Raw genomic sequence first — 26,721 nt, forward strand, 5'->3', positions numbered from 1 at the left:
CTGAGCATGAAACCTTCAGTGAGCATCCAAGAAGGGTCACAGGCAGAAGGACAGGCTTTTGCAAAGCAGCAGGGAGGAGGGAAATGAGAGTGCAGCACACCATCACCATTGTTCATCTCTCAGTACTTGCAGTGTGCAGATAGGCTCTGCAGTTGGTTGTCCATGGCAGTATCCCTAGCCCTGTTGTAAGGAATGTCACCAGTGGGACACCTGGCAGTGGCTGTGGGGTGAAAGTGGAATCGGCTTCCCTGATGTTCTGCCTCTCAGGGCCCACAGAGCTCTCAGCACACAGGGCATTTACTGCAGCAGGCTCTGGAGAAACACATAACTTGAATTCAAGTTTTGTGTATTGTAAGAAGATTAACTGACTTTGTACTTATGCTCATAAGCCAAGTGCAGCATGCGCAAACACCGTTGTGCTTATGTTGTGTTTATTTATTCTGTTGTATTTACGTTAACGGGATGTCACTGTTTTCTCTAGTCCAAGTGAACAATGCAACACTTCACTCGTGCTGGCGCCTTTCATATTAAAAAGATTTATCATTGTAATACCTAGATCCTGTAGAGAATAGCTTAAGGGCACGCCTCACATAAAGTCCTTGAGAATTCTGAAGCCAACAAGGCAGATTTTTTTAAAAATTCCACCGTTTATGACTGAAGAAGACGAAACCTCCGTGCCCAGGGGAACGCGATCCCTCCGGGGCTGACCTCACGGCGATGTGGGACGCCGGGGGCAGCCACACTCCGCTCTCTCCTGAGAGCTGGAGGGGAGATCACGGAAGCGGCAGGCTCTCCTCCCCCTCCGGCACTCAGACCCCGCAGCGACGGCCAAACCCCGGCGCGCCCAGCGAGCCGCCCTGTCCCGCCTCCGGGAGGGGCTGCGCCCGCACTAAACATGGCGCCGCTAGGGTCTCCTTGGGCTCTGACGTCAGAGCACTGCTGGCCAAGATGACGGCTGTTCTTCTGCGGGCTCCGCGGAGCTTGCCCCTGTCCAACATGGCTGCTGCTGCCCGACTGCTTCCGGCGGCAGCGGCGCTCGTTGGCCCTCAGTAAAGATGGCGGCACGCGAGCAGCGGCGGGGCGAGGTACCCTGGCGGCCGCGGTGAGGGACTGAGGTGAGCGGCCATGCGGCCGGCGGGGCCTGCGTGAGCGGCGCGGCGAGGCGAAGCGAAGGGAGGGCTGCATCTGCCGCCGGGCGGGGGAGAAGGAAGGCTCGTCGCAGCGCGGCCGCTTCTGGGGAGCTGGGCACCTGCTCGGCCGTGAAATGGCGGGTCGGGGCCTGGCCGAGGCCTTTGAGTTCCGCCGAGGTCTGGGCGGGATGTGGGGACGGCGGGGTGCGCCTGCGGGACTCCAGCCCGTTGTGTCCCAGCGCCGTCGGTTCCCTCCTCCGCAAGGAACAGCGTCTGTGGATTATAAAAATTTCCAGCGATATAAATGAATTAGTTGTGAGAGGCTTCTCGAGGTTTTCTTCATTGGAAAAGACGAAATAATCCGAAAGCTTTTTCTTCCCCCTGCAGTAGGACTTGCTAATTCTTTATCCAAAATATAAAGGACTGTTCAAGATTTATAAGACTGTTAAGTATTTGGCATAACCAGAAAACTGAAAATCAGAGGTTAGAGTCCTTTCCAGTTACTGACTCTGTACGTAATTACCTGTGTGTAGGTAATTGTGTATGTACAATATACAAAGCTAGACAAATGTGTATATACATATAACCTGTGTGCATACCTGTGTGTGTAACTTAGGGCACCACAGAGAGGCTGAAGGGGCTGTTCATCAGCTCCTGTTGGCATCCAGCTGTCTGTGTACCAGCAGTATTTAGGAATGTTAACTTGGCATATATGTATGCCATAAGTGTATATGTGTGTCACTTCCATAAGATGGGAATAAACTCTCTTAATTGCTCTCATAAATCTCAGAAGTTGTTTCATGAGTGATGATCTGTCTTGACAGATGCACCCCAGTGGCAAACAGCACCAAGTTTCCACGTACAGGTTGAATAATCAGCTTCATACCTGACTTCTCTTCAGAACTCACATTTTTTGTCTATACTTCTAATCTGGCACTTCACCAGAGGGACTTCTGAGAATTTTTCAGAGGTCATAGGACACTGCTGTCATGTCCTGGGTTCAAGCTGCAGTCAGCCGATCCAATGAGGATATATTTGATGAAGATGCAGATGAGATGTATCTACTACAGAAGGAATGGAACAGCACCATGAAAAAAAGATTGAAGGTATTTCTATAAAAATTATTTAATAGTCTTTTTAGCCATTTTAGATTTACTGAGACATACCTTGATATACATATGGATGATTTAAAGGGAAAGGTAAGAGTGGCTGCTTAAAAGTTATTGTGGCTTAGTTTCTTCTAAATATCAGGAAAATGTAGCAGGAATTTAGGGAAACTCTTCTTAGTAGTCATCACAGCAAAGTACTGTTTTACCAAAAGACATTGGATCCCTGTGCATGAGCACATGCATTTGTAAAAGGCAGTGCTGAATTGTGATGCAAGCTATTTGCTTTGTATGTGTAGGTATACCCCTAGTAAATGTAGGGCCAACACAGCTGAACAGTGCTAATAAAGAAATATGAGATGCTTGGGCATTTAAGTCAGATTGTAAGATGTGAGACTCCACATGCAACCACAATTGGGCATTGTGGTCTGTGTAGTTCTTTGGTTGATTTATTCTAGTGAAAACTGTATTTTATGAAAGTTGCTTTCCACAGCCCTTGCTCCCTGGAGTTCTACAGGCAATAAACCAAGTATATAAACAGGTTAGTTCAACAGATACATTATGATTCAGAGTGGGGTCAGTAGGGCTCATCTGCTCACTCACGAGTGAGCAGCATTTGGCTGAAGAACATGGAAAGAAGCTGTTGTGTAGGCTGTTCATGAAGAAGGTTATTACAGCAGAGCTGGTGTATTACTGTCCAAGGAAGTTTCCTGCATATGAGTCCCTTGAAAAGACTGGCTTTCTTAAGGGGCTGTTTAGTATTCTTACACAAATCCCTCTGATGTCTGTGAGTAGAAACTGTGTTGTGGAAGTTAGAGTATGTTGGGCAAAAACCAAAAAAAACACAAATATTTGTGTTCCTGACTGTTTTTCTTGCAAGGCCACCAGTTTTCTCATGAGCAAATGGGAGTTTTCACTCTTACAACTTGCAATTTTGGTGTGGAAAAAATTAAGAATAATTCTGTGCTATATCTTAATGTGATTAGAATATAAAGAAATTAATTTGCATTACAGTCATTAACTGTTTCTTACAGAAAGCAGTCACAATGTTATGTGTACTTATATGTGACTCAGTCTATGACCATCTTTTTTTCTGGTATAACTATTGAATTGAGTGAGATCTAGCAAATAAAAGAGCAATGCTCAGCAATTAGTTTTGGAAGAACAGGTAGATGGATTACAGACAGGAGAGTACACTGCCAAGTACTACTTGGCAGCCTGTTTATTTTTTAGATAGAAAAAAGAAGTCTAGATGTGGTATTCTTAAATGAATTTTTCGTAAAGAACTTGGTCATCATAAAAGCAATCATGCTTTCTTGCAGATTTGTCTTATTTTTTTTATCTTTCTAAGAATACTTTCCCTATTTTTTGATCTTCTGGGGATACTTTTGAAAAAGAACTGGACCTTACAGTCAGTAAATCATAATGCACTGCAAAAAGCATGTTTTGGTTTGGCAATGGGTGTGTAGCTGTGAGGGATGTTCAAATCTAGAAGCTGTAATTTAAGAGACTGAATACATGTTTAAACTTTTTTTTATTGTTATGCATTTGTCATAGGTCCAATTTGTTATCTTGTGAACAACCTGTTTCACTGCTCTTATTATAGGAAGGCTATAGGGATGGAGTTGAGGCTGGGAAAGAACTCGCACTCCAGAAAGGCTTTAATCAAGGTTACAGACACGGTGCCGAGCTGATGATTACATGTGGCCAGTTCAAAGGAACCCTGAAGTAGGTTACAAACTCCTTAAGGTCAAGTGCATGTGGAGAGTGTGTATGAAGGAACATGCGTGCAACTTTTTGTTTGTTTTAATTTAAAAAAACAAGTGCATTGTAAAACTGCCCAAAGTGAGGAACCTGAGAATTCTCAGGTCTTGAATACAGGGAATTGCCTACCTGGGTGTAGAGTAATCATTCTTGAAAACCTCCTTCAGTTGCTCTTCCAAAATTAACTGAATCTTCATCTTTAAGCTTAATACTTAGTTCTACTGCTTGAATTATCCATAAAATGTGAATGACACGTACACTTATATAGCATTGATATCTTGGCACATTGTTATCTGCCTTCGCCAATTGGAGGTCTGTGTAGATACATATAATCACTTTTGGTTTTGTTCACTTTTCAGTGCTCTCTTATCCTGGTGTCGTTTTAATGGACATGATTCTGCTTTAAGTAAGATAAATAATCTTCTTGATGTGGTTGGAAAGCATGAAGAAGATGTGCTTAAGTATCTGAATTCTACTGAAGAACAGACACATCTTAGACATGTTTTAGACTCTGTTGAGGACATGGACCTTAATCACACAGCTTCAGCTGGGACAGAGCACAAGGAAGTTAAAGATGGAAAACAAGAGGATGGTGGCAGCTCTGGTGAAAACATTTGTAGAAATAATGGTAAGGCTGGTTCCTTGCAGTCTGAGTGCAGCAAGGCAAACCTCCGCACAGATCCTGAAAGGTCAGCGCTTGCTTGGGTTAAAAAGCAGACTGTTTGGCTGGTAGAGCAACTGGGCTTATCATTGGATATACTCCATCATGTCCAGCAATTGAAACATTAGTTTTTCTGTCTCATGGTACTTAAAATTATCTCAACTAGTTTTGCTTCTCACTTTGTGCACCATGTACAGGCCAATGCATCACTTTGTTTTAGGAAAATCTGATCTTGATACTTTACAGTAAAACTAATTTCTGTAAATCTTCACTATGCTTTTAGCTCCTGGCAAAACCCCTCACTTTTAATCTTAAGGTAACATTGACAGAAAGGGGCAATGACACCTAAACCTCTCCAGAGAGTTACTAAACATATTTCTGTTCTGCATCAGAAGCTCTCATTTCACCATCGCCTTCTCTTGGCAGGAATTTGGAAATAAAGCGGGTCCATTAAATAGCCCCTCTAAATTGGTTCCCTCTGCTATCTAAAGAATAAATGCCTAGTGCTATGGACAAGCAACTCTTGCAGAATAAGCTGCTGTTGATGATATGCTAAATATATGCAAAATAGTACAGGATTTGCTGCTGATTCCTAGAGTGCTGTGACTCTCTAGTCATTATATAAAATACAGGAATTTTTCACCTTTTGTCAAATTCTTCCTCTTATCTTTTGTAACCACTATACAGTGCATTTTCACAGTTCAAAAGTATTTTTCCTCCTTGTACAATTCTATTTATTTTGTTTTGCTGAAAATACACTATTTTTATCAAATTCAGAATTACTGACACTTCCACGTTTTACTCTTAGACTCTTACCCTGTCAGACCACTCTAAACATGCTTCCAGTCTAATGAACATCCTTGTGTTATTTTTTGTATTTCTTTTGCCAGTCCCTCAAGCCTGAACTCTTCCCACATTCCTATAATGTTTTTCTCAAACTCTTCAAGGAAGCCAGGCTTATTCACCACCTCTTAGAAACACATCAGCCAACACATGCATATTTCTGACCACTTTGTATGTCTGTGCCAGCATTCTATATTTGACTCATTTTCTTATTGCTTGTCTTAACTGTAGCTGTAAACTGCTCTGTTCAGGAAGTTTTTTCTTGGTGAATGCCTCTCTCTATTTTACACTAATTAAACTGTTTTATAGTAAGTTAAGAGTTTGCTTATTTTAATTTGCTTGTAACCCTCCTTCAGATCTGAGACAAAGCAAGTCTAGACAGAGACAAACTAAAATTTTGAACAGTCAACTTGACTATACTTGCAGAAAAAAAAACAATCCAAAAAAACCCCACAAAACACTTTCATACTTTGAGGCCACAAAAAAACTAAGGCAAAGTTACTTAATTTTCAGAACCTGAGTTTACAGCTTTCTTACTAAAGACATTGTTATCCTGTCACAGAGGTGGTAGAGCATAAGTTTGGTTGCCATTCAGTACTTCTTCTGCTTTAGGGTTAAACAAAACTGCAGTTAAGAGTGTTACTGAACCTGTTTCTGAAATAGTGGACAGATAGGGCTGTCTGCATTAATTATGTCTGTACAAAATTATTCAAGTAACTTTTTCTCCATTTATTTAGCATAATGTTGACATGGATAAACATTACTTTTCTACAAGTGCATGTGTGTGTTATAGACTGTATCATGTATGTTAAACAGATTTCTTCCATATTGTGGTAGAATAAAGGTTACTAGAGTAGTGTTAGACTTTCCAAATTTGAATGTTTAAAAATGCAAATTCAAGGGTATTACTTCTACATATTTAGTAGTTTGCAAAGAGGAAACACCTTTCACAAATTACTAAGTAGACTTTCTTTTTGCTTATCAAACCATAGATTTTATTTGTCTATCATAACAGCTTCTACACTAGCTATGGAATTAATTTTCCTCCACTCTGCACAAAGTTTCTGTTCTCGATGAGAGGTTACTTTTTTCCGTGTTACCACCCAGAGTTTCCAGTTTGGCTGTGGAGAGATTTTCTTCTGTGCTGTCCGTAATACTTGACTTATTTGTCACTACCAAATCATGCTGACCAGCCACAGAAGGGCTTTCTTTGAGACTATCAGAATCTGTAATTTGCGCAGATGGCGGTTCATGTGGTTGTTTTGTGTCTACATCCATATCTTGTGTTTTGCTATCAGCTTTCACCTTGGCAGCATTCCTGAAAATAGCTCTCATGACAACTGGGACTGACATGCAGCTGAAGAAGGAAATGACACATTAGTCACTAATGCAGACTGCATCCATTCTTTAAAGTACTTCTGTTTTTTAAACTGTGGCTGACACCAGAATGATAAACAGCTCTACTTTTTTGCATCTTTTTGCCTCATAAAACCAGGTGTTACACTGTAACCACAATATAAACTACATGTGCTGCACCAGAAACAAATACAGTGCTGGATCTTTGAACTTAGTGGTGCAAATTGAAAGAGTGGGAGGGTTTGGTCAGAAAAAAAGTCATAAGGGTGCTTCTGATGAAAACCTAAACTAATAATGTTGAAATATATTCATTCTTGCTGAGTTTTGTAACTTGCATGTTTTGTATAAGACAGGTAGAAAGCATATCTTTTCTAAAACACTGTCTACACTGAAGGAGGTTTTTTCCCCACTCTTAACATGATTCCAATTAAATACTACCTAGTTTAAAGTTGGGTTCAAAATCCAGCCTACATTGATCTTGTTGTTATCAAACAGATAATAGTAGTATGCATACTTATGGCACTTTTTTTCTGAAAAGAAGCACTGTTTGCTATTAGGTAGATGTGTAAAAAGACCTTTCCATGCTGTTCTAAGTTATACTAGTCATGAGACTGTCATCAGCTACTGTCTTCAGAAAAGCATATTTACAAAAGAGAAAAGCATAAACGATAAAACTCTTCATTCAAAAGTCTTTCCTTGCTCCCATGTGCTTTCTACTAGAAACACTTCATCGCTATTAATGTTTAAAATTTTTGAAAGAGATACTTAAGACAGTGAAGTAACTTATTCCTACTACTGTATTACAGCCTTTTCCTTGAGTGAAGTTTTCCAGTTGCTGAGTGTATGGCATTATGAACACGCATGGTATTTCCATTAAATGGACACCTGATGTTCATTCCAACTGTTATGAAATAAAACTACTTACCTCTTCACAACTCTTGCTATGAAATCATCACTATAACTTAGAGCTGGATCTTGAGGATTTAACTGAAGGTGACAGTGGACTTCTCTGGAGGTTATAACGTCAATCATCACTAAGAAGGAACAGAACAAAAAATGCTTGTTTTGAAATAATTACAAACATTGAAAACCATCCTTTTATTTTGATGCTTGAAGAGACATAAGACTGAAGTCAATGGACAGGGGTTTGCAGCAACACAGTTGCATGACATGTTTTTTCCTAATACGTTTAAATCACAAATAGAAGCTACCATTTATTAATTAAATGCAGGCCAAGACAAAACAGGATTTGAATATTTTCATTTGCTTTCTGTTTTATTCTGGGTTCAGAATACCTTTTAGTAAGCAGTTTATACACAGGTGCAACTCTGTGTTTCATGGCCTGCACACCATTGAGAGTGGCCCTTAGAATGTACTTGTTACTGAGAAGCATAGTGCAAGAGCCTAGATAGAACCAAGTCCCTTGCCAGCTGAGTAAAGAGGACAGTATCAATTATTCCACACATACCACAGGCTAAATTCTCTTTCACAGGATGAAGGAAAAAGACACAAAAGCTGGTGTTCCTGTGTGGTACCACTTCAAAGTAAAGCAGTTCTGAATCATCTAGAAATAAAATTACTGTTTAGTGATATCCACCCATTGAATCTGGACTCTTTTTGGCTGAAACATATGCCAGAATTTAAAAAATACTGATGCAGTAGAATCTAATTATTCATTACTTTGACAGCTTAGTTTATGCTTATAGATGTGTCAGGCCTACGAGATAGTAAAAAAAAAAAAAAAAAGAAAAAATGCAATACAGTGTTAAGAATTTTTTTATCATTTACAATACTTCACAAGTAATGACAGTTTTGGCAAAGGAGCAGAAAAATCTGTTAACACCCAGCTTAGAACCTACTTTCTCTCTAATACTCTGCCATCACTTCCAACCACACAATTTACCTTCATTTATATGCTTGTCAGAGACACAGCTGCTAATAAGAGTGTTATATGCCACTTGATGTCGAAGAATCTCTATTACACCAGGCACACACTTTGGATGGCTAAATGGGATTTTACTGACCAAGGCTCCTGCTAAATCTGATTTTTCTGAGCCTTTGTTTATGAAGTAACAGTGCTTTGGGCAATCTGGAAGAGACTAAGCAACAAATATGGTGATATTTCAAGCACTGAAAACAGGAAAGTAAAGTTTGATGTTAACAGGCAACTGCAAAATCTGACAACAATAATAATTTTGAAACATACATTTCTTACATGTCCATCATGTCTCTGCATTTCAGTAGAAATATAATGCTTAGATAAGGAAGCTAAATGAGATCCCCTGTCCCTCCCAAACACATTCAAATTAGGTGAATATACTTAGAGCCAAGTGGTCAGGAGTTCAAGTACCATCAATCCTTCCAACTATTTTTAAGAGCCGTGTAGGCTATAGAAATGTTAGAGAAAATAGAAAATATTCTATAACAGTTGGAATAACAATAATAATAAACACTAAATAATAATAATAAACACTATTATATTCTACAACAATAGAAACAGAAATGTGATAGAATATGTTCTATCAACCAAGATTTACTCTCACAATAATACCATAGTAGTGCTGTTTGACAGTTGCACAAAAAGGATAGCAGTTTTGCCTGAAATCTCTTTCGAACATCATATGTTGTTCCTCCCTCCATCACTTCTACTTTCTTTGGAGAAGCATGTTTTGCTGGAATATCTCCTCATGATTCATTGGTAGAGGAGGAAGTGATAGTAAGAAAAATTTGTCACCTGTCCACATTGACAGTGATTCTGTGACAAAGTTAGAAGTGCAATATTGTGTTATCTACTTCAAGATGCCAAATGAGACCTATCACCTTAAGAACAGGGCAGGGCTGTTAATTAGCAGGATCTACATTAAGAAAAACTGAAGAGCAGAATAAAAGAGCTTTTCCTTGTGTGTTCGTGGAGCAAAAAGATTTCCCCTACACTTATTTCAAGGTTAGAGTGCAATTTTGTAATTTATTCTAGAAATAAAATATTTAAACTCAGCAGTAAAACAATCTCCCAGCAAGTACTAATATTTTAGGGAATTTCTGAAAAGTTAAAGGGCCTTTCATGTGTATCTAATAGAAGTGAAAGATTAATTTTATCTTACCAGTTTTACAGATAAGAGCTTTGCCAAACATTACTTTAGCATAGTGTAAACTTACTACTGCCTTCTGTACTACCACCTCAAAGTCCACCCAAAGGCAATGGGCTCTGCTAACACTGCTAGTGGAACAGAAAAAAAGTACCCTCTTCTTTTGTTGCCATGATCTGCAAAATTAATATAACCTAGCAAACAAAAAAGTAGATCCTTGAAGATTGTCTTGTAGTTGCCCTGTACGTAAGTCTGGCAGAAGGCATCTCAGCTACCATTTTCTATTCTAAAATTTTACATCTAATGCAGCCTAATTGACTATTTTTAATAATGGAGTTATTAAAAGGGAAGCCTTCTTCAGTTAAACAACCTTGTCTCTAGACAGCAATTGACATCGCTGGTTAAACACTTTATAGTTTTCTTCCTGCCAATCCCTTTAAAAGAAATCAGTATTCTCAGTGCTATCTAATTAAGAAATCTCATTTGTTAAAACAGTGTGACATACAGCATGATAAAGACCTTCAAAAATCTAAGTAAGTACCTTCTTGGGAGTTGCTTCTCACACCAGCCAATAAGTTTCTTTCTTTTTAAGGCATTAGTGATAAAGTTCTGAGCAATTTTTAGAAGAATAAATATTTAGGTTACACACAAATCAGTGTGACTTCAGGAGCCAAGCACACAGTGTTTCATTAACAAGGATGAGAAACTCACTTACTCGAAAGGATCTAATATTGTTTCATAATTACTTGAACTATTTCCTAAAGAGAACTTAAATACTCTTGGGTTCTGGTAAGTATACATTGCTTGTTTATGGGGAAATATAATTCAGTATACATATTTTGCACAACAGCGCACTGTGTGTCAAATGCCCACTATACTCACCACAAAGAAACAAGATTCATTTGTAGACAACTCTTCACTGCATTTGTCTTTTAGAGCAGACCAAACAATTAGCTCATACAGCGGAGCTAGTTTCAAGCCAGAAATCTGAATTCCTGAAACCAGGTGATTTTTTTATTATCAATTAGGTTATGACTGTAGGTTATGAAAGCTAATATTAAAAACAGAAGCAATGTTTTGAAAAGACAAACCCATTGATCTCTTTTCTTTTTCCCCTTTTTTTGCTATTGGGAATTTGAGGTAGAGTGTTTTAACAGCTTTGTCTGTAATTGTCACGTCTTTCTTAGAACTTTTGCGCTTTGCACTGGTTGCTAAGATGTTACACTTCAGCTGATAAGACAGACTGTGTTCTGCCCCAAAAACAACTTTTTCCTCTTGCAACATTAACACTGGGAAATAAAAAGCAAATAAGCAATGCACAGAAGTACTTAGTCTTAAAAAACAATTATAACATGCCTGTGAGCCTGTGTATATCTTCAATACTGGATGAGGACATAGGAACAGGCTGATGAAACTTCAGCACAAAAAGAGCTGGCAAATCCATGCTGAGTTCATCAGTCAGTTGCAAAAAAGCAGGGTTGCTGGGAAAAAAAATTGTCATAATGAAAGTTTTTCTACAGAAATTGCCATACCAAGAACTCTTAGTGCAAGGCCACTATCGGGTCCCTAGCAGTTTATTATATTCCAGACTTCTGACTTGAGAAAAGTTTTGCTTTATAAATGCAACTTTAACATATTAAAACATGCTTAATGTGAAAACTGGCAGAAAGAAAAAACGAGACACCTGAAACTGAATGATGTTTGCTATAAATCATTCCAAAGTGTTTTATTTTGGAAAGTTACTTCAGACATTCCCTCCAGCCAGCACTGAGGTAGAGAGAAATAAGGTATCAATACCCACAGTGGGACAACAAACTATTTTGTATATTTTAGGTGTAGTATCTTTCAATATATGCTTTCTTTGCTCTGAAACTATGAAGGAGTTGATTGTTGAATACTAGGAAGTTAGGTAATATTGTTCCAGTGGTTTGCTCTGGCTTCAAAATCCACAGTTCAATGCAACTGACACAGTTAAATATGAACACAATACCTTTAAAGTCCATTTGGGAAAACTGTAGAAACCACAGATTATAGAGGGTTTAGCTATGGAACATAATGCAATCAATAAAACAGAGCTGCCTGTTTTAGCAGAGGCTAAATCTAAATTATGCTGAAGTTAGCGCCGATGACTTGTAAATCCATTTCTGTACTGAGAAAAGTCCAGAGCCTCACCTGTCCTCTCCAGATTGAGGATCTACAATTAGTGGAGAAAGAGGAAGTTTGTGGAGCATATCAGTGCCTTCAATAGTTACAACTGTTTTTGTTCCACAAACCTGGGAACCTGAGGGAGAAAGAGAATTGCATTATTTTCCTCTTTTCAGTGTACATTAATCCTATGCATGCAAAACATGCAAGGTCCTTGAAGGTCAGGTCCAACTGACAGCCACAGTGATGCAGGCAGAGAGAAGTCTGCGGTCTGCACAGACCACACCCAAAAAGCCAGAGTTGCCCACCAAAGATGACAGCAGCAATAGCTTCTTTTGAGACACACTATGAAACAGATCAAAAACATCACTGGTTATTTTTCATGCTGAATTAGGCAGTTTTTTGTGTGATATCACTACAATTTGAGTCAATATCCAAGAAATGGAAAGTAGTTTCCTGATGGACACTAAAATTGTGCTAAAATGCATCTCATAAATAGTTCTACTAAATTAGAATTTTATTTCTTAGTTTCATTAATTAACATTAACGAAACAGGTAGCACTGAAAAACTTATCAGTTATTTCTGCTTTTCTAGCTTTACCAGGATTTAGTTCTGCTTCCAAAATTTGATAGGGAGAAATGTAAAATTCAATGTTCATAGGAGTTCCTGAGGAATAAAAAAAGAAAAATAATGTTTACTACAAAGGTCAGAAGAAATACGTTAAATACCTTGAAACAAAGGTGAAAAAACCCAACAGTGTAGATGGGCAGAGGGGATTCCTCGTAAGAGTATATCTCTAATTACAATTTATCTTCAAATCACAGGATTTTTTAGCATATAAAGAACTAAATCTTCTGTGTATAAATCATCAGATATCTTTGAAATCATCAGATTAAGTTAATTTCTCTTGCACAATAGCCTGTTGTTCAGCCTTAAAAATATTAGCTGAAATTCTAGCTTTCAGTGAGTACTCCAAAATAAAAGGGAAAGTTGCACTACTTGCATAAGGGACATTCACATAAGGGACACAAACTGTACAATAGGATAGTGGCAACATGTATTAGAAGTACTTTTCTGAACACATTAATCGTTAAAGCTCACTTCTGACAGTGCAGATGAGCCAAAAACCTTATCAACTGGCTATATTTGCCTTTTAGGCAACCAGAGCATTCTCTCAGTTACTGCTGCTGTCATCTCATGGTTACTCTAAACTGTGGTTTCCCACCTAACCTCAGAATATTGCTGGCTTTGCTTTTAGGCTGCTGCAAAGTCAATGTTACAGCAGCTGATAAACCACCTGGCCTCCTTGTATTTTCTCCTGCATGTCTGTACGTTATCTGAGAATACAGGCACAATAAGTCCCTACAGCACGTTTTATTTACAATAGTGGATCTTTCCTGTAAACAAAGATCAACTTGGTAGGGTTTTTTAATTACAATCCTTTGAATTCAGAAAAGGGAAAAGAGGGAGAAAAAGAAAAAAATCACCTCTGGTTCTTGGCACCAGGTGTCCTACTTTTCCATGAAGTATTTCAGTAACTCTGTTTACATCCTGTGTTCTAGTTCAAAACACATCTTGATTAGTGTTTCCTGAGTTACAGAGCTAGCTAGGCTAATGCAAACCATAACTTGTATTCTTAATCAAAGGGAGATGATGCTTTCTTGCAAGTGGATTGTGTCTCCATTTGTTATGACATCTTCCAAACACCATCATTCCAATCATACATTACTTCTGGGACTTGGGCTTCCAGTTTCAACCCTGTATCTGAGCTGTTTCATGTTGCACTTTGATGTACTATTTATCAGAAATGAAGGGGGTCAAAAGTGTTAGTGGTAATTGGTTAAGCAAAGAATGAGGAGATAACCTGGATAAACTAAAACAGAACCAGTCTCTAACCTCAGATGTGTTCATATAGCTGAATATGTACAGCCACACATTTACATAGCTGTGTACTAAAGCTCTGCATTGCAGATGGGACAAACAATCTACTTAACTCATAAATAATACTTACTGAGATCAGTGACCAGCAAGGATACAGTATATTAGTTCACAGTGTTATTATGCTTCATAAGGGAACACTGTGCAAAAATAAACCAAGAGTGTGTTTCAAGAAGGCTATACCTGCCAAGAGTACTTAATAGGCAAAATATCAGAAAAGATACTTCAAAAATCCAGAAGGAAAACATTGCCCTCAATTCTGATTTTCTGAAAAGAATGAAAAACTTTGTACAATTACAAGGCTTTAGAAAAATCTGTTCCCCATCCACTGTAATCCTATTCTTTGAAAGGAGAAATGAGAAAAGGAAGGAGGGCATCCACAACTCCTGATCTAAAACCTGAGCACAAATTGAGATACCTAAACAGCAGGACCCCAAAAGGGTCCTGCCACAGGGCAATCTAAACATGACAGCTGACTTTCAGATTCACTGTTTGCTCCCAGTGGGTGGTCACATGCACACACACCCAAGCTCTGCAACCAACCAGTTTCCCAGAAAGTCTTAGATAAAGCACAGGAGTTCAGTAGATCTTGTTTGACATGCCTGGTGTTGACAAACTGCAGAAAGGCTTCAAGCTTTCCAGTGGGAGAAAACTCATTAGCATTCCATATCGTTCTATATAATTAGATCGGTTAACTTGTTCTTTAGTGAAATGAAAGGGTGTAGGTGAAGGGACAAAGACAGACTTTAAGTTACCTGTCCAGAAGAGACATTGAATAAAGGTCTTTTTCAAGGGCCTGCAAAGCAAGATATCCCTTAGCTTTCATTTCACTGGGAGAGAGAGAAGACAATTTATTATTTTTGTAAGTAAAAAAATGCAAGGCTATTGATTTTAAAAGTTTTTCAAGTAAAAACTAGCTGCAACCTGTTTCCTGGAATTTGATACATATTTGACAGGTCTTCTAAAATCTTTCCAAAGGCATCATAGTTCTTCATCCTAACAAAAAGAAATAATTGCTATTACACTACTAAATGAGATGGAAAATAACTCTTTTATATGCAACTTGCTAGAAAAAGCATAATTTCAGAGGTGCTTCCTCCTTATCAGATCTGGCAAGTAGCAGTACTGCTTTTCAATTTTCTTAGAAAATACCAGGAAATGTGAATCCTTGTTTTTGTTGCAAGAAGCATTGTGATTATAGCTGAAACTGCCACTGAAATAGGCACTACTAAAAGCAATAAACGTACATGAGACAAAATTTGACAGCTCATCAGTTGCAAAACACTTTTCTTGATGTTCCAATAAAGCTTGTCATTCCCTTAATGCCACATGTATACATTGTTCTCTTCATCAAAATACCAAGTATTGTATTAATGCTGCACTTTGCAGCACCTTGTGAGAGATGCCCTCAATATAATTGATAAAAATAATAAAAAAAAAAGAATGGGACAAGTGGCTTGGTTTATGAAGGAATGGTTCAGACTGCTCAAAACCCAGAATTCCCACAGATATCACAGACTAGCTGTAATAGCCTGGAGCTCTGCTCAGACTAACCCACCAGGTATTAACTCACCTGCTTCAGTAGATTTTACTGAGTTTTACAGGTCTTAGTAGATTCTCTGGTGCTGCAGTCATGCCAACAGCTGTACTCAAGAAGACCTGTGTAGATGCAGCTACAACGTGGATCACCAGAGACAAAAAAAACCTGCCTGGACTTTCATATTGGAACAAATCCTTTCAAAACAGGAACCTAAACAAGTCACTCAGCTCTTGCATGACTCTGCATTAGCTGGCTGGTTCATCATGATTTCATAGTTACTTTGAGACTCACAGGAAACATTACACATAAAACAAGCTGCCTTGCAAACAAATAAAATACTACACCAAAAGGTGTAGAAGGTATACTTGTGCTTTTTGACAAATCCTAACAAAACCAGGAGGGCAGACAAGTAGTACCTACAGTACCATTGGTAATGATATTCGCTCATAGCCAAACTTCCAGCAGTTAACATCACTGGAAGTCAAAAATCTAGGAAAATGCAAGTTAAAGCTTTAAGACATAGCTGTTGATACCCATTAAGCTAATATAACTTAATTTCTGAGGAAAGAGAAGGCTGGGAAAACTGATAATGCATAATAGGTCCACTTTGAAGAGAGATGAAACACTCAAGGTCAATGATATTCTTTCTCTCTCTACCTTCCTTTTCAACTATTCTGCCAAGGTATTTACAGAAGAATCCAATTTCTTAAATATACTTATTATTAGTAAAACCTGGAACTGTGATCATACTGGCTAGAGAATTTCTAAACACATGTTTAAAGTGGTGGCCTGACCTGGAACAGCAACTATTCAGACAGAACAAAACATGGTAATAATGATAAAAGAATGTATATATAGTGCCCTACTACCACATGAGAAAATTCAAGTAACATGTTCTTCTATGCATTCGCAAACAAACTCAGGCCATGTAATACCAGCTTGCTTTCATTGCTGTGACAGAAACCTGATGGACATGTAATTTAAAACATTTGCATAAGGACAACACAAAGACTATTTAGTATTTGATGGAAGGAGAAAGGGAAAAGTAATATCTAGTTTGGATCTGTCAATCTGCCAGTTCTGAATTGTCATCATCAGTCCATTACCAAAACTATGGGTTCAATTATAAGTTCTATAATTCTTGCAATCAACACAAATGCCAGTATTCAAAGGCTGTGTTCAACTGGCAACTAGAGCCAATGTATTGGGGAGTACTCTTTATCCTTTCTCCATTGAAACAGATGCATTTTAGCTGTTTTCAGTGGAGTGACTTGAGAAATAAGTAATGCCTGGAGTATATTTTCAAAATTAATGTTGCTACAGTTTTAGCCTTGAATTTACAAATCGGAAGCAGGTAATAACAGATACAATGACCACCAACTTCCAATATGGAGCACTGGAAGCAACTGCCCACTTAAATGGAATCCAAAAAGGTGTCAGTTCTGTTATTTTCTGGATTCATATTTTTGGTTCCTGATTCTCTTTTTATTTTTTCTCTTCAGTTTTTACAGTGAAACCATTCAAGCCTCAGCTATTCCTTTCCATTCAAAAGAGATCCTGCACATGATTGTTTACCTTAGAAGCTGCACCAAGTCATCACAAACCTACAGGAATAAGAGAGGAATTTCATCATTCTTGCCATCCTTTGTGAAGCATCTCTTAAAAGCATTTAATTGGTAATGATAAGCTTGTTCCCCATTACTTTTAAGTAGCTAAATGGTTAGCTTAAAAAACCCCAACACACAAAAATCAGACTAACAGTACAATAGTTAAAACATAATATTACTCTAATAATTGGAAGAACAAAGGCTCTGTGAAAGAAGATAAAATTAATAGAAATAGTTTGTTGGTAAATCTCTTTCTAGAAAAAAAAAAACAAATGCATCTTAGCCAGCCCAGTTTTTCTTTTATTGGCTGTTACAGTGCTAGAATTCTCTGGGTATGCATTTCCATCCAGCACTCACTGATCAACAGCCCTGTGCTGGTTAAACAGAACAATCTGAAATTCCTGGGCTGACTGCAACTAAAAATAAAGGACAAAGTTAACTTCAAAGTAATGTAATAATTTGGATACTTACTGATAAAAACCAGACTTTATAATCCCTGTCCCCCCAAACAGCTTGTTATATCTTTGATCTGAAGGATTGTCTATAACACTTAACAACTGAGGAACATGGTATGTGAACTTCAGGGTGATATTTTGTGAATAATGGAAATTTTGCAAGAAAAATGTCCCCACTAGTAGGAATACACAGACTCTTAAAGAAGGCAAAACCAGAATAGCTCCAAGACATCCATTGAGATTATATATTTCCTTAGTAGGAAAATACTTAAAACACCTGTTATTTACTGTACACTGGTAACACTGAGGAATGAGAATACAAATATTTAGGTGAGATACCACAAAATTTTTGGAAGGTGGGCACATCAGCTGACTTTTACCATAATATTTAGCACTAGAGTATTTAGTATTTGTAACCGAGTTCCAAATCTAGGCAAGAGATTCAGATGCCTAAAGAAGTACTTAGTGTCATGTACAGGCTTGCAGGTGTGACAGGACCAAAAGGAAGCCAAAGCCTTTCTGACATGGCAGCTGGAGGCTAGGTGAGAGACTACAAGGAGATGAGAGACAGAAAATTAATTTTACCACAGGAGCTTCTCCAAAGTGAGCCAACTTTACGTCCATCAGATTTCCATCCTTCTCCAGCTGAACTTCTAAATAAAACATCATTGATGTTATGTAGCAGGTAGTCCCACTGGGACTAACATGAACATTAAGTCTGAGGAGAGAAAAAAGAGAAAAAGGAAAAGAAAAAAAAGCTTGTATATCTACAAATTCTGTCGCATGAAGAAAGGAAATGGGGATAGTTCACTTGATCGTGGGAAGAGACACCAGGGATGCTTCAAAAATAGCTCTTCCTTAGCTCAGCTTCTGAAAACTACCCAACCAGGCAATATATTTGTACTCTGCTCTTCGCATTATCCTGTTGATCTGCTGAAAACTATTAAGCTCAGTCTGCAGCTTTGGGACCAAGGCATTCCTGTCCTCTCTTCACCCAACAACCTCCTCCACAAAGGGCTAAACAAAATAGGCAGTTATGCCAGTTCCAAGTAATACACTTCATTAGAACACCAATTCAAAAATAATATTGTTGACAAGCCATCCAGATGGTATTCCTCACTGGACTTGAGGCCATGCTTGCTCATTTGTATTTATTCATAAACAAACTTACCCTTTTTGTCTGGATAAAGATTCCAATGCATTCATCACAGAAAACATAGATTTAGCTGCAAAAACCAGAAATGCAATTTAATCAGACTGCAGTGAGCAAGAAGTAGAACCAGTTTTATCCTGCTTTAAATGGTATGATTTAGGTAATGAGAAAATAGTGTTGCATGAGTGACTTGTTATTAATGACAACTATTACTCTAGGATTAATAAGTGCTGTGCTGGGTAGAGATTATTCTCAGTATTTAAGAATAGCTATCACCTGAAAGTTTAGCCCAAAAATGAGTCACAAGTCCCTTGTCTCATATCCACCTCTGTGTTTGTACATTTGACCCCTTTGTGCAGAATATCAGCAACAGAAAAGGATGGGGAGATTCCACAGAACGCTAAAAATACACTTTGAGTTATCCAACAGCTCATTACCATGTAATGTCCTCTCTATCTTCTCCATGCAAGAAAGCAATGGACTGTCTGGAGCATGGCTGACAGGCCTTCGCAGTGGGTTTTCCTAGCACATTTGTGAAAACAAGAGACAGAGAAAGACTCCTTAAAATACTAGCTAAGAGACACAGCACGGATTCTCAGTACTACAAAACACTGGTTATTTGTTTTTGTCAAACAGAGGTTTACCTATGATTGTAGTCATCTCTAAAGAGGCAGCACTGAATGGATTTGTGAAAACATTATTGTGCAGTAATTACATACCAGATGCCTTTGGAGCAGGGAGCAGCTTTCCATTCCCTTTTCTTTTGAGCTGATCACAAGACATGTTAGCTAATTTCATTGTGATGCTAGAGATAAACTAAGAAAATACTTGTTTGTGTTTTCATTTTAGAAGGAATATGCCTGAGCAAATAGAAGAGATCATTAAGTGCCACAGGTGTACTTGGTTAGAGTATAGTGAAAGTTTCAGCTGAAGATAGGCACTTAAGTAGCAAGCAAACTCTCCCAGCTTCTCTTCAAGCTCGTCTGAAAACTTCTCATACTTCACACTTCAATTCACAGAGAACATTCACTGCTGAAGAATTTTCACTATGTTCAAATTCAGGACACTTGTTTTCAGAGCAAGGCTTGAGTTAAGCATTAATAAAAAGAAGCATGGAAACTAATGAGACTTTTTATACTAAGCTCACAGCAGTTGTGCTAATCTGCTTTTTACAAATACGATTCTTAAATTAGCTACTGGAAGGGCAGGAAGCCTGGAGTGACTTAAGGTACGTCACAACAGGAGAAAGTCTAGATAGCAGGTTTCAGACCAGTTCCTAAAAAACAGTATTTTCTCCCAGTCCTATGGGCAATAAATTGTCTTTACATACCATGAATATGGTAATGAGAATGAATGGAAAATAACCTAAAGTATTAGACAATCAGCACTAACTCCTGAATAGTTAAAATAATGCAAGAAGCAACCCCCTAAAGTGTTAAAATTAGTCAGGAAAATTTTTGTATTCATTGTTGTAAGAAAAATCAGGACCCAGGCTATACTAGGCACCAGGTTTTTGATGGGGTTTTCTTTCGCTTATTTTTGGGTTGAATTTTTTGTTTGGTTGGCTTTGCTTGTTTATTTTTTAAAGTCAAGCAGTTTTTTAACTACCTTGACAACCTGCTCTTACACCACATATCCTTCTCACCTAACCTGTGATTCTTACCATGCAAAAATAAACAAGTCTCAGCGTTTCAGTCCATGGCCTTTGTTGGTATTTTAAACGCAACTGCTCCATTAAAGCATTTGTAGAAATAGCTGTCACAACACCTGAAAAACATGTCAAAATTCTCTAAATATAATGGCATGTATTTATATTGCCATCTAGAAATGTAGGAGGATGAAAAATATAAAACCTTGCTAAGGTCATAGATGTTATACTTCAAAGGAGGAGGTAGAAAGAAAATCTTTTGTTGAATTCTGCACACAAATACCTAATTTCTGTAAGACTTCTGACAGAAAATGGGTAGGGGAGATTTTGTATGGGCAAGTATTCTCAATATTAAATACAGATATGCAGCCCTATCTTCAGCTTGCTAAACAATTAGACTTTCTTTACCTATGCAAAATTTCATATGTGTATGGTTAATAAATACCAAGGCCCTGCCTTGGATTTGAGACATCCAGATTTGTACACCCACCTCGAGCTCATTGTAATTAGAGATAATTTTTTTATGATGAGGGTGTTGAGATATTAGAACAGGTTGCCCAGAGAGGTGGTAGATGCCCCATCTCTGCAAACATTCAAGGTCAGGTTGGATGGGGCTCTGAACAACCTGATGTAGTTGAAGATGTCCTTGCTCGCTGCAAGGGGGTTAGAGGAGATGGCCTTTAAAGGTTCCTTCAAACCCAAACTACTCCATGATTTTTCAGAGGATAATCTCAATGCAGAGCTGCAATGTGTTTTTTGGTGTGGTTTTTTTTTTCATTGGGACAGAATGAGAATGGGGCCAGGAGAAAGAATGTTTTCAGTCCATCACTTGTCTCCTTATAAATATTCTTTCTGGCCTTACACAGAATCCAGAGGTACAAAGAAAGTTTTTGCTGAGATGTGGTACTTCTATAACCGTTAATTCCATCAGGAATAAACCTAGAGTGAATTTCCTAATACACCTGAGACAGGTAAACTCCAAAATTATTAACAAGAAATTGAGTCCCTGCAGCCTGTCACCCACTCTGCTCTGCCCCACAGAACCAGAAGAAATATTACAAAGGGCTTCTTTGACCCAGCAGGCACAAAAGCTGCAAAGAATTGTCCCTTGGAGCACTGCATGGGGAATGTCTACACCATTTGCATACACGAAGGAGGGATAGTGATCAGGCCACCCCAACCAGCTGGAGAAAGGGGAAGCAACAGACCCCCACTAACTCTTGCAAGCACCTTTACTTAGTAACATGCCCCCACTAACGTTCCTACTCACCCATACACTCATGCTGACAGGAAAACTGCAACCCACCCTGTATCTCCATTCACACTAAGAAATCAAGGCTCTACTTGTAGCACCTGCACTACAGCACTCCAGGTGTGCAGAAGGCTTGCTGTCTCAAAAAAATAGTCCTCAGGTGTTAGTGTTTGAACCTGAGGCTAGATAAGCACAGCAACATCAACTCTGCTACTTTTTAGAAGGTATACCCTGTCAGCCATTCTCTTCCACATCTGTCTGAGGAGATGGCATAATGTCTGTCCCCATCTTTTCAGAAGGTGTAGTATTCTCAGAAAGAGACTGAGTTTAACTGGCTGAGAAAGGCAGGGGGAGGTATAATAGCAACAATCACTCAGCAAAATAGGCAAGCACTCCATATGGAAGCCTTTAGTCTAGCTCAGAGGTGGAAGGAGTTTAAAAAAAAAAGTAATATAGCTATCTCTAATATTTGTGTTCTATTTCACAGAATCACAGAATATGCTGAGTTGGAAGGGTCCCACAAGGATCACTGAGTCCAGCTCCCAGCCCTGCACAGGACCATCCCCAAAGTCACACCATGTGCCGGAGAGTATTGTGCAAACACTTCTTGAACTCTGTCAGGCTTGATGCTGTGACCACTTCCCTGGGGAACCTGTTCCAGTGCCCAACCACCTTCTAGGCGAAGAACCTTTTTCTAATATCCAACCTAAGCCTCCCCTGAGACAAGTCTGGGCCATTCTCTCATGTTTTGTTACTGATCACCACAGAGAAGAGATCAGTGCCTGCCCCTCCTCTTCCCCTCACGAGGAAGTTGTAGACTGCAATGAGGTCTCCCCTCAGTCTCTTCCAGGTTGAACAGACCAAGTGACCTCAGCCACTCCTCATACAGCTTCCCCTCAAGGCTCTTCACCATCTTTGTTGCCCTCCTTTGGACCCTCTCTAGTAGCTTAATATCTTTCCTATATTGTGGCACCCAAAACTGCACACAATATTCAAGGTGAGGCCACCCCAGCTAGAGCAGAGCAGGACAATCCCTCCCTTGACTGGTTGGTGATGCTTTGCCTGATGCCCCCCAGGACACGGTTGGCCCTCCTGGCTGCCAGGGCACTGCTGACTCATATTCAACTAGCCATCAACCAGGACCCCCAGGTCCCTTTCCGTGGCACTGCTTCCCCAGTCTGTCTGTACATCCAGGGTTGCCCCATCCCAGGTGGAGAATCCAGCACTTTCCCTTGTTTAACTTCATACGGTTAGTGATTGCCCAGCCCTCTAACGATATTTCTATACTGCTTATTGCCATTAATATACTCGAAAAAACTGTTTTTATTGTCTCCCACATTTCTGGCCAGCTTCAACTCCAGCTGAGCTTTGGCTGCATGAATCTTCTCCCTACAGCAGCAACATCTCTGAATATACATTTGTGTATCCTTTTGTGGCCACCTCATGTTGCTAGTCTGCTTCTACATAGGAATCAGACCACAATGGCAGTGGGAGGTTCAAGATTTAATCCTGGACCTTTGTATAGGCAGTAGCTTGAAATGTGTTCACTGGGGAATGCCAGGTCTACAGCAAGAAGAGCATGTCTCCTGCATAAACCCTGGGTGGCAGTGTTTCAGGATACCTTTCAGCATACTTTCTGTTATCAGCTGTCACCTGTCATGCGGCACTGCCTGAAATAGTCTCATATCACATAAAAGAGGTGATTTTGGATTTGTATGTAGGAACCTGAGTAGAAACTAAACAGTTCATTAGCCTCACCAAGATTACAGAAAAAAAATAAGCATGGGCCTAGGAATTCCAGGAGAAGTATAAGATAGGTGACAAAAAGTGGTATTTGTCTCCAGAGAAGTGTCAAGCACACTACTTAGGGAAAGTCAGTGCAGATGAAAGAGTTAAATATGTTTGCATTGGAGCTTTACAAATGTGATCAAGTAAATTAATGATGTAATTCCACACTTGTGGTAGATCACACTTCCCTAAAATTATTGGCTTGGTTTATACTATTAAATATTCATTATTTTTAAACCTGACATTAGCAGTGACTATAGGTATAATCATGAGCTTTACCTGTGACTTGGTGCATGCATTTTAAAACATGTTTTCAGCATTTCTAGGGAGGCATTTTAGCTTAGGTTTGCTTGACCAATGTATTGAAATGTTTTCTGCTGAGCAAGAACATGTGCCATCCCTCATGTAAAACAAATAGGTTACCTCAGTCCAGATCATGTGAATGGGTATGTGCCCATAAGACACACCACAACTTGGTAGTGCTTAATATTTTTGAGGTATTTTTCATAAATGTTTGCCCAGATCCAGATCCTTGGAGTTTCTGTGATCTTGATACTGACTCCAGTGGTTTGATCACATCCTGAACAAGCAGAAAAGTAAACTATTTGCTGACTCTCTTGAAGAGAACACTTCCAAAATAATGGAAGGAAACATTCCACTGCTTACCTTGTCTGCTTAATAGCTGTTCTGCAAATAAACAGAGAACTTGAAGTTTAATTAGTCACAGTCCAGCATGGCTGATAAGCCTAAAATACACTTTTATTTTTAAACACGAAAAAGCCTTTTCCATTGTGCTCAAATGTATGTATTTAGGTAAATAAATTTGCATCATTTTTCCAGGATAGGGACAGTACCAGATTTTCATACAAGACAAATATTCCAAGACAAATAGTAGCCTTCACACTTACATAAAATTGTAGCATTGGCTAAAATCGCACATGAGAAACAGCAGCTTAAGGATTGTCAGAAAGTTCCTTGGAATGAGGTGTTGTTCCACTATTCAGAACCGTCATATCAAATTACTGCACTCAAGAGGAGAGTGAAGAATGATGAATAATTAAAAATGTTCTAATTATAGCTTCTCAGGCATATTAAATACACAGATGTTTAGCTGGGTCAGTTCATAGGAAAAAAAAAAAGGCAACTGGTCAAGCATTATCATCAGTATGGAAGATAATCAGAATTACCATATGAATCCTGAATGCCCACTGCTCTAGATTACTCTCTCTCTGACTGTTCATCAAAAACTGTTCCTGAAAGAATCTTTCATGTGCACAGTGACTAAATAAGTTGTCCCCAGAGAAAATCTTCTCTTGCTCTCAAATAATTGCTGATTATCTTACCCCTTTTAAAGGGGAAAACTGGTATGCTTCTTCAGGCACCTTTTGAGAAATTAATTATTACTACTTGGCATATTGTGTCATGGTTTTCTGCATCTTGCTAAATTCCTGACTCGAATATGCTTCACAGTGCATGTCCTGCAAACATCGTGATTCATACGCAAATAGCATTTTGTAATTTCATAGTTCTAACATTTCTGATGATTTTTTCATTTCATAGAATGGTAATTTGTTTTTCTTAGAAAGAATCAACATATTTTCCACTCATATTCTTGCATGAATTCAAGTAAACTATTTGTTTCAGTGAAGATACTCTAGATTTATTACAGAACAAGAGAAAGCTTTGCTTACTGTTAATACATCTTAATCATAGCAGTTTGGAAAATACTCCAAGTATTCCATAATCAGTGCAACATTGGTATATTTTTTTGTTTCTGGTTTCTTTTGGTAGTCTGGGAGTTGCTTTTTTCTATTAATCTTATATCTAGCCTTGATTTTTTTTTTCATCTGAAGAATAAAAATCAAAATAAATCACCAGCAGTATACCTTCACTGGCCTGCTTCCAGTGGTTTCTTGGAATTGCATCTTTCCAGAAGCCCTCAGCTGAACTGCTGACCAGAGAAAACAGCAGCTACATAACAGCCCACAGTAAGCCTAAATACAGAACTTGGGCCTGGAGCAGTCAGTGAAAAACAGTGGTTCCAGTTAGAACAGCAGGATGTGTCGCTGTGATTATGAGATCAGAGGTAAAATTGTGTTCTTTCACAAAGTGCCATGGGATTTTATAGTGATCAGCAGTGATAGGGCATGTAACTGGAACACAAATCAGTGTTTACCAAAAATTATGAGCATTCAAACAATTCCTTTATCTATCCTAGATGCTCTTCTGTCTAAGGCAGGATAAAAACAGTGCTGCTTAACTTTTATGACCCATAGCCTAGTCTGATATGGTCTGTAGTTTAAGACTTTACAACCCATAAATACTACAATATGTTCCGTCATCTTTCCTTCACTCTCTACATCATCTCCACAGTTATGAAGTGTGAATATTTAGTTCCTGAGAGTAACATCAGAATGTTGGTGACTGTATTTTATTTCACTACAGCCATATAGACTGAGACCATTTTATTTTATGACTTACTGAATAGCACTTTGGCACTGTAGTCTGAGGCACTTAACACTGGCAGGCTTTGACTGTTTCCTACTCCTTCACTGAAAGTGATTAAGATCCTTCAAAGCCAAAGGCTGTTTAGACAAACAAAAAAAATAGGTCCATAGCAAATGACTATGGATGCAGAAACGCATTAACACTGACAGGGCATATCTCTTCCTCAGCACGGAGTCAAGATATGGCTAACATGTGATTTCTGCTGGACATTAGCATTATAATTTCCAAGTAGTTCTTGTTTAAGTCTTTTCCCAAAGGCACTAGAACCACACAACCACGATTTAAATAACCTCATGAATGAACATGTGAGGGCTGGCTTCACAAGCACACATTTTCATTTACAAGATTTCACAGGACACCAGAACTGGTATTCATAACTGAACATTTCTCATCTTTCTAAGACTCATTTTTATAACTAAAATCAGGTCTTGTAGTATCATAATGTTCTTTACTGACATCAGTCAGCTGAAATCAATGGAACCCATCACTTAAGGGCTGCAACAGCTCTCCTTCAAGATAGAGATAAAGTGAATGCAGCTGACACATAATCTGCACAAAATGGCAGAATTAGTAATGCCCCTACTGTGTTGAAGATCCACATCGAAAATGCTGTTGTTAGAAGATGGGAGGTGGAGGAGGAGGGGAGGAGAATGGGAGCTTAAGGTTAGTTGAGGAGCTGAAAATAATGAGTACTGAGGTGGTCACGGAGGTAGAGAAGAGGTGTAATAGAGAAACAGAAT

The 26,721-nt window shown here is 38.7% G+C and overlaps 3 protein-coding genes across 15 annotated transcripts in view; 1 reads left to right on the forward strand and 2 right to left on the reverse strand.

The window, feature by feature from the left end:
- The window catches only part of LOC108499864 (translation initiation factor IF-2-like), a 76,343-nt gene extending 74,238 nt beyond the window's left edge, over positions 1–2,105 (reverse strand). The window contains exons 1-2 of the mRNA XM_017820153.1: positions 2,039–2,105; positions 1–1,403 (exon numbers count right to left, since the gene is read on the reverse strand). Coding sequence (XP_017675642.1) covers positions 649–1,403; positions 2,039–2,105 — 822 coding nt within the window. The 3' untranslated portion in view covers positions 1–648. The remainder of the gene's footprint in view (positions 1,404–2,038) is intronic.
- The window catches only part of YAE1D1 (Yae1 domain containing 1), a 26,058-nt gene continuing 329 nt past the window's right edge, over positions 993–26,721 (forward strand). Inside the window, exons 1-5 of one of the 4 annotated variants that reach the window (XM_017820608.1) lie at positions 995–1,115; positions 1,955–2,236; positions 3,843–3,964; positions 4,360–4,628; positions 17,073–17,152. In XM_017820608.1, coding sequence (XP_017676097.1) covers positions 2,120–2,236; positions 3,843–3,964; positions 4,360–4,628; positions 17,073–17,137 — 573 coding nt within the window. In that variant the 5' untranslated portion in view covers positions 995–1,115; positions 1,955–2,119 and the 3' untranslated portion in view covers positions 17,138–17,152. Of the gene's footprint in view, positions 1,116–1,954; positions 2,237–3,842; positions 3,965–4,359; positions 5,817–7,666; positions 8,457–17,072; positions 17,153–26,721 lie in introns of those variants that run through there. The other 3 variants (XM_017820599.1, XM_017820590.1, XM_017820581.1) reach the window with 3 other exon arrangements.
- The window catches only part of LOC108500019 (mediator of RNA polymerase II transcription subunit 1-like), a 27,615-nt gene continuing 7,370 nt past the window's right edge, over positions 6,477–26,721 (reverse strand). For 2 of the 10 annotated variants that reach the window (XM_017820497.1, XM_017820520.1), the window contains 16 exons: positions 20,449–20,552; positions 19,223–19,307; positions 18,804–18,858; positions 18,218–18,350; positions 17,146–17,174; positions 14,955–15,026; positions 14,786–14,860; positions 13,580–13,650; positions 12,693–12,758; positions 12,119–12,227; positions 11,303–11,427; positions 10,829–10,941; positions 8,764–8,959; positions 8,329–8,424; positions 7,786–7,894; positions 6,477–6,861 (listed from right to left, as the gene is read on the reverse strand). In XM_017820497.1, the coding sequence (XP_017675986.1) occupies positions 6,540–6,861; positions 7,786–7,894; positions 8,329–8,424; positions 8,764–8,959; positions 10,829–10,941; positions 11,303–11,427; positions 12,119–12,227; positions 12,693–12,758; positions 13,580–13,650; positions 14,786–14,860; positions 14,955–15,026; positions 17,146–17,174; positions 18,218–18,350; positions 18,804–18,858; positions 19,223–19,307; positions 20,449–20,552 (1,760 nt within the window). In that variant the 3' untranslated portion in view covers positions 6,477–6,539. The remainder of the gene's footprint in view (positions 6,862–7,785; positions 7,895–8,328; positions 8,425–8,763; positions 8,960–10,828; positions 10,942–11,302; positions 11,428–12,118; positions 12,228–12,692; positions 12,759–13,579; positions 13,651–14,785; positions 14,861–14,954; positions 15,027–17,145; positions 17,175–18,217; positions 18,351–18,803; positions 18,859–19,222; positions 19,308–20,448; positions 20,553–26,721) is intronic. The other 8 variants (XM_017820525.1, XM_017820504.1, XM_017820512.1 and 5 more) reach the window with 8 other exon arrangements.

The sequence above is a fragment of the Lepidothrix coronata genome, unplaced genomic scaffold (assembly GCF_001604755.1).
Source record: "Lepidothrix coronata isolate B3197 unplaced genomic scaffold, Lepidothrix_coronata-1.0 Scaffold3, whole genome shotgun sequence".
Classification (NCBI taxonomy): Eukaryota; Metazoa; Chordata; class Aves; order Passeriformes; family Pipridae; genus Lepidothrix; species Lepidothrix coronata.